Source organism: Trachemys scripta, chromosome 2, assembly GCF_013100865.1.
Source record: "Trachemys scripta elegans isolate TJP31775 chromosome 2, CAS_Tse_1.0, whole genome shotgun sequence".
NCBI classification, from domain to species: domain Eukaryota; kingdom Metazoa; phylum Chordata; order Testudines; family Emydidae; genus Trachemys; species Trachemys scripta.
In genome coordinates, this window is record NC_048299.1 from 17,531,756 (window position 1) to 17,539,692 (window position 7,937).

Genomic DNA, 7,937 nt, shown 5'->3' on the forward strand with positions numbered 1-7,937 from the left:
ATTATGGTCGGTGAAACTTATGTCAGTCAGGGGTGTGTTTTTTTCACACCCAACTGACACAATGCTCTTGTAGACAAAGCCAGACTCACAGTGCGACAGCTAAATATAAGGTGGAACAGATTGTTTAAGATAAGTAGTTAATACATATTTCAAGGAACCATTCAAGGTGAAGTGGCCCATTGACACCCCTCTAGTCATGGGGGAGGGTAAGAAGATGGCGGGGGGAAGGTAGTTGTGGGGAAGGGTTGTTAGTGGGTTATATATTGTTGTAATAAATCATAAATCCTTGAAACATGTGTTGTGAATATTGCAGCGCACAGCTGCTCAGACCAGTTAAATATTCTTCCTTCTATTTTCAAGCACTGTGGAGTATAACACAAGCTCTGCCTGGATAACAAACATTGTATTGGTTTCCTCCTAGTCATTCTTGGCTTCACTGCTTTCCACACAAACATTTTTTTTTATAAATGTAGCATCTTCTCTAGTGAAACAATCACATCCATACACAGCATACAAGCTGATCATCATCAGTAAAAATGTGGCTCATGGGTTTATTAGATTATCTAACATGTCAGAGCTTCCACTGAAAATAGATTAAAACCATACAACAAAAAGTACTAAAAGGCTCTTTATTTAATGTCTGTAGCTTGTCCGTGGTTAGCACACCACCTCATTCAGAGAACCTGCTCAAGTGGATTTTTGAGGGATTATGCCTGTCTCACTCGTTTTTCCTGTTATATAGTGAATATTTTTAAAATTCACTGGGTAAGATGTCTTGGGTGAAATCCAAGCCCATTGAAGTAAACGAGAAAGTTTTGCCATTGACTTAAATAGGGCCAGGAGTTCATCCTTTGTTTCTAAACAAACTGCCTCCTGATAGCTGGAGTCTGCTCCCATGATCTTCACCTGCACCAGGCAGTGCATTGGGCCAGATTGGCCAGGATGCTTAAAGGTCTCTTACCATCTAGGCCAGGATTTTTGCTTGATTTGAAGGACCAGTGACAGTTTTAAGGTCTGATGTCTCATGAGACATGGTGGCTAGAAACTAATCCTGTCCATCACTGGAAAGCTTTCCAGTGATTTATAGCATTTTTTCTTCTTTATCTTTGCTTCAAGATATCAGACCCTGAAATCATGTAATTCTGATTCCCATCTTGTCTTCTCCTCCACCTTTTAAATTCCAGTCTGATTTTAATCGTTGCACCTCAAGAACTGACAGTTGGAGGTAATGCTATTCGCCATCTGAAAACTTGTCATTCTAGCAGTCCTAGGGCAGAAAGCATGTATCTGTACTTGTAGGTGCAAGTGACATGGCAGTTGCTAAAATCATGCTGGTGAAGTGGAGGCACAGGAAGAAAGCAAAACAGTAAGCAGCAGCCAGGACCCACACTTATGGTAAAAAGGGGGCAACAAGGATAGAGTTGATCCTAACCTAGACAGAAGGCATGGCTGTTGCTGGTTTATGCTTGAAGCATAGCATGCTGGCTCTTAACACAGCCTCCCCCCAATTGCTGGAAACCTTAGACTCCCAGGGTCAAACTTCATTAGCCACTAAATATACTCAGACTGGTCATTAACTCCCACTGAAATCAGCTGGAGTCTTTCCTTTGACTTCAATGGGAATTGTATCACGCTCTAGAAAGTAAAACACAGCTTTGAACTCATGTGCATTTTGAAATACATTTCACGTATCCTCAAATGGTTACAGGAAACTTGCCCCAAAGTTGATTAAAATACATCCATGAATTAGAGTAGCTTCCTTTGTGTAACAGAGATATTAAGTTTAAACATTCACAGCCAAGGAACACCTGTGTATTTCATAACTAAATCAGGCATATGAAACAGATGTTTTCAATGATGCACCCCTTTCTCTCACTCTATTGAACATACCAAATTAAGCTTCCACAACAAGTAAATATAGAAAAACTTGCTACACCGAATCCAATAGTAAACGTCCCACTGTTGATAGATCCATAATGCAGAAGCCTTTTCTCATATCTTTACCGAGCGGTTATATTTGGGAAATAAGATTCATTTTTAGAGTTAAAATGAATCTCTGATTGCAACACAGATTCCATCTTCACCTCTGAAAAATAGTTTTTTCAGTAAAATAGCTGGTTTCACACAAAAACAATGAGGAGTCCAGTGGCATCTTAAAGGCTAACAGATTTATTTGGGCATAAGCTTTCATGGGTAAAAAACCCCACTTCTTCAGATGCATGTTTCACACAGTCATGAGAAACCTTACCGCTAAAGGAGTTTGGCTTTGCATATGAGAATATGCAAATTAACGGTTCTGACATGCAAAGAGGAGCTAAGCAGGCACTGGGCTTCAAAAACCCTTCTGTGTCACATGGACTTCTCTGCCCTGCTCTTGCAAGCAAACTGCACCTGAGTGACATCACTGAAGAGAGGGTGAAGTCAGCCACATGCTGGAAAAGGACACAGCTGGAGACTCAGCAAGCCCTTGTGTGCTGTTTACAAAATGACTGGCTTGGAGGGTGGGAAAGGAAGTGTGGGCAGAGTCTCTGAGGGCTGCTGAATTTCAGAGGCAATCTTTTATGAGCTCAATGAATCATTCTGGTGATCTCTGTAGTGGAGAGTTTCTTTCAGCGTTCCCCGGTCTGCACAGGATGTGCTAAGTAGGGAAGGTGATGGCTCTTTAGAAGGGTTGCTGGAGAAGAGGGGGTTTCCTCCCATTTCCTGCTTGCTGCTCAGTGCTGTCTGGAAAACAGGTTCCTGAAGGCATTGTTGTAGTTTTTGTTGAAAGCTGTATAGATCAGTGGATTAAAAAAGGAATTAGAATAGCCGAGCCATAGAAAAATACTTTTCCAAATGGGTGGGATGTCACAGGAGCAGAGAGGGTTGATGAGTTCAGTGATGAAGAAGGGGATCCAGCATAGTACGAAGACCCCAATAAGGATGCCCACCATGAGGACAGCTTTCTTCTCCTTCTGTTCTCTCCACGTATCTCCATCGGTCTGGAAGGTAACAGTGGCGTGGCGGACTGTGAAGACCATCTGGGATTGTTGGGAGGCCTCCTTCACCTGCCAGATGTGAGCACAAGCGTCAACATATGCACCCTGCCTGCTGCCCATCATCACACCAGGCATACTGCATGTGTCAGCAAACAATCTACAGTACAATTGCAGTTATAGGAATGTGATAGGGCACACTGAAGTAGTTTGGGTCAACAGTGCAACTTTATTCTGTTTAAGAGATGTGAAGTATATGTCCCTGTTTTGGGAAAACAGGAGTTTTGAATAATGGAGGTTATAAAAATAGCAGTGATAGTGGAAACTGCATATGCACAATTACTCCCACTATCACAATCTGACCATGTATATTTCACACATTTAGCACAATCAGAGCAGTAGAGCTCTCTCTCACACACACAGCCCTGCCTGCTTCTTCTGACTATGCTAGTCTCTGAGGGGCATATGATGGGGGAAAAGGAGAAAAATGCACTAGGAGAGCGTACAACATACATTGCCAAAAACAGTCATATAGCTCATTAATACACCAGCAAACCATGAGTTCAAAGCATCTAGCCACCATTAGGAAACAATTTGCAAGGTTGTGTAGGTGCCTGCACAGACAAATATTTCCCCTAAGACGATGTCAGGTTATTTTCCATATTCTGGGTGGTTGCCTACTGACCCTCCACCCCTAACTACTAAGGGGCCAGACTCACCTGTGAAACCCTCAGTCATACAAGTGAGCACTGACCCACAGGATTTCAAGGGGCTACTTCTGTGAGTCATTGCTCACTAGCCTGAATCAGAGGTTCACCATCAGGCTCAAAGTTCCTGCACAACATTTCCACTAGCACCCAATGACTGCACACTTGGCCTCCAAGTCTCCCTTCTAGACCTCAGTGCTCCACAGTCCTTGGGCAAGTTTCTCCCGCAGGGCTGGGCCAGAGCGGGGTCCCAGGGCCATGGACATCATCACAGCTGCCACCCAGCCCAGGCCAGCTGGTAAACCCCAGGCTCGACCCACCTCTAGCCCTTCAGGGGCGATGGGGGTGATGGAGTTGCTCTTCCGGGATCCGATGCGAAACTTGGCCGCCTTGTAGATCTTCCAGTAGACAAAGAGCACGACGCAGAGCGGCAGGTAGAAGGCGCCGAAGGTGGAGAAGACCGTGTAGGAAGGTTCCTGGCTGACCTGGCACTCCTGGTTGCCCTCGGAGTAGGTCTCGCCCCAGCCGAAGAGCAGCGGGGCCAGGGCAATGACGGCGGAGAGGGCCCAGGTGAGGGCGATCATGGCATTGGAGATGCAGCGGCGGGCGCGCAGGGTGTACTCCAGGTGGCGGCTGAGGGACCAGTAGCGGTCCAGGGCGATGGCCGTCACGTTCCAGATGCTGGCCGTGCAGCACAGCACGTCGAAGGCGATCCACACGTGGCACAGCGCCCGGCCCAGCTGCCAGCGCCGCCCGGCCAGCTCGTGCACCAGGCTGAGGGGCATGACCAGCGCCGCCACCATCACGTCCGAGACGGCCATGGAGGCCACCAGGTTGTGGGGCACGCGGTGGAAGGCGCGCACCCGCAGGATGGTGGCCAGCACCAGCACGTTCCACAGGAAGGTGGCGGCGGCCAGCAGCGCCAGCAGGGTGAGCAGCAGCACGCCGAACACCGACAGCGGGGCCCGGCCGGGCAGGGCCGCCGGGGGGCCCCCGCCGCCGCTCCGGTTGGCCGCTGCTGCCCACGGGGTGGCGGAGAGGTTCAGGGGCCCGTCCATGCTGCCCGCCGCGTGGGAAGGGGAGCGGAGAGCGGCCGCCAGCTCCCGTGGGACTCAGGGGGATTCAAGGCGCGGGCGGCGGGCTGGGAGCCGGCTGCGCCTCCGTGCCCGGCCCGAGACAAAGTTTGGGGGGACGCGCGGCCATGGCGCTGGGCGCCGGCGAGAGGGAGCGTGACCGCGGGCTCGGCGCCGGGCTCCCAGCCTGCCCAGGGGACGGGAGAACAGCCCCGCTCGGGGCGAGCCCCGGCACCTCCGCGAGCGAGCCCTGCTGGCCCCGGCCTGCCGCGGAACCCCCCGCCACCCCGCCTGGGGCAGCCGTGCCCGGGCGCCCGAGCCGCGCTCCCTGGTGCAGGGCTGGGAACGGCGACGAGCGCAGTCCGAGCCGGCGGCGGGGCTTTATCAAAGAGAATGACTCCGACGTCAAAACGTGGCCCATCAGCTGACGGCAACCCCCCTTCCCTCCAGTCCTCCCGGGCGAACGCACCCCTCGTTCAGCGAGAGCCTGCCTGCCTTCCCCGGCCGGATGGCGGTCCCTGCCTCCCTCCCTCCCTCGCTCGCTCGCTGCCAGGTGGAGGAGGAGTCCGCTTGGGTTCGGCACCTGCTGCTACCGCTGCTTAGCTCAGTGCCCTGCTGCTCCTCGCCCTGAAAGTCTCCAAGAACAGCCCAGGCTTTTTGCAGAGGACTGCACCAGCAGATGGTAAATGGATCCCCGAATTCCCTTCTCTGTGCTCAGCTTAGTGCTTCACGCGCTGTCACTGCTGTTACACACCTATTCATCTCATGCACCTCTTACCCTGTTCAGATAGGGTGCTGCTCTGCACCTGCTCGTATGAATAAACTATTACATGCCTAACGATTTGGATTGCTCGAAGAAAGGGGGTTATCTACAGTGAAGGATGCATCTTTCATTATAAGGGAGCAGGTATCCATGGCTTAGGTTTATAGGCACTTTAATCAAAGCTCTGCTCTACCCGGAAGGTGCATATGTATGTAACCAACTGGTCAGGTGGGTTACCTGTGCATATATGAAAACAGAGTATTTCCAGTGGGCTTCAGCAAAGCAGAGACAAATTAAAGTGGTCTCTGATTTCAAGTGCATGGGTAAAAGGAGCTGGAGAATAAGAGCTTTTCAAAATCATGCTTAGTCATTTCAGTTTAAAGATGTTTATCTAGAGATTAGCTATAGGTAAGTCAACTCAGCCTTTTCAGTACTGCTTTTCTGCTAAGTGTTTGGGGCACCCATCATGAAAACATCCCACTTCATTTGTGCTTTTTCATGGACTTTAATTTCCCCTGTTGTGAAATATAATTTTAAAATTCAAAAGAATTACACCTAGATGTTTTAAAAACTCAAAAGTTAGTGTATCCCTGGCAATGTCAATATACCCACATTGAATGTGTCTCACAGTACAGCATGTACCTAACAAGCCAACTAATACATGTAAGGGGTCAAGTGACTGTTTCTTTCAGAATCTCACCTTTTGCATATCCAGACTTTTAACTACTAATTAACTTTTTATTAAAGCTAAACAGAACACTTCTTTGACTACAACACATTTTTGTATTATTTTACTTACTTTTTTAATTATTATTTCTGTAACAGTAGTGATTATAGGCTCCAAATGAAGTCAGGGCCCCATTGTGCTAGGCACTGTACAGACACACAGAGAGACAGTCAGTACCTTAATCAGCTTACAAACTAACTGGATAAGACAAACAGCAGGTGGGAGAAAGGAAATAAGTAAATAAATATTGAGGAAAGGTGATCAATACATTTGTGACCTTAATGCAATTTCATTGGATTTAGGAGAGGAAATAAAGATGTAGCAGTTCTGTAGAGATACACAACTGCACATTACCACAGGCAATAGCATAACTAAAAATCAAATGAGTATTTGGTACTACACATTTTTAACCTCATAGGTGATGCTCAACCACACAGTGATGCTCAACCAGTTTGTGATGAGCCCATAAGAGGCAATTATGATATATTTGTCTCATGATCCTTCTGTAAATTTCCTGCAGGATAGCCAACTAAAGGCAGACCACTGATGCATACACAAATGCACACATCACACCTGAAATTTGTTGTCCATATTCCTTTTAAAGTTTATTTTTTAAATAGCTTTATTAAAATGAATTATGCTTTTGAGAGCAACTAGCATGCTGGAGGTCCATCAACATAAGTATATTCCACCGTGTGTCACTCTTTTTTAGAATAATAGACACAGAGAGAAATATTAAGTATGCAGGAAGATGAGGTATCTTTAGCTTAATACATGAGCTTTGACAATCAAAGTTTCCAGTACAAACTATCAAGAATCTGCCAAGAAGACAGACAGCACTGATGGTAGGAAATGGATGGATCTGTAAAATGCAGTTGTTATTCTGACCCTTTTTCCTGATGGCAAGTTGTAGAAGAGATTTGTTTCTCACAAGCTTTAGGCATTGGTGCTAGTAAATTGTTGAAACTGTGGGAAAGTTTGTGATGTCACTAGACTGCAAATGGACTTCTTGATGTGTGTTCTCCTGAATGTCATTCTGCTTCATCCCAGGTATCTGATGACCTATATTTATATAAATCCTTTCGGACTGTGGCAATGTTCTGCAGAACACCAGAGTAGAAATTATATAAATTTTAAGACTCTTTTCTAACCAGTCAAGATATCATCCTGAAGGTCTGATTTCTTTACCCTTTTATGAAAGATGAAGACAGAAATCATTCTAAATAGTTTTCTGTGTTGGCCTTCGGGGTTCCCCAGTGCTCTCTCAAGTTGGTTTTGTTATTATAACGCAGCGTAAACCTGCATAGTAATGAAAGAACCATTGACGTCAGAAGTAAAATGTAGATGTCTTCTAGGGGATATTTTTTCCCCATCTCTAGTCCCTTAATCCTTGTTTCTTGATATGCAATTGAAAGCTTTCTCGTTACTTGGCAATACCATTTCCTGAACAGCCACTCCACTACTGCTTTGTCTACCTGCCAAGTGTTTCTGTTGGCATAATCGACTTATCAGTGTGTTGCCTTCCCACATTGTGGATTGCTTTCAGGAGAATAATCTGAGATCCAGGAGATGGATCTGAGGTGCACCACATTCACATTTTTTCCTGTAGCTATGGAATGTGTGCTTCCTTGCTTGACTCTTAAGTAGAGGTTGTCAGTTCTCATCAGACGTGTAGATTTTTCTGTTGCAGCC

The 7,937-nt window shown here is 46.8% G+C and overlaps 1 protein-coding gene across 1 annotated transcript; it reads right to left on the reverse strand.

Annotated features, from left to right (window-relative positions):
- Window positions 1-496: 496 nt before the first annotated feature.
- HTR5A (5-hydroxytryptamine receptor 5A) lies at window positions 497-4,877 on the reverse strand. The gene is made up of 2 exons (XM_034759989.1): window positions 4,003-4,877; window positions 497-3,047 (listed from the first exon to the last, which is right to left on the reverse strand). Exons 1-2 carry the CDS (start codon window positions 4,738-4,740, stop codon window positions 2,715-2,717), a joined length of 1,071 nt encoding a protein of 356 aa, XP_034615880.1. The 5' UTR covers window positions 4,741-4,877; the 3' UTR covers window positions 497-2,714.
- Window positions 4,878-7,937: the final 3,060 nt, after the last annotated feature.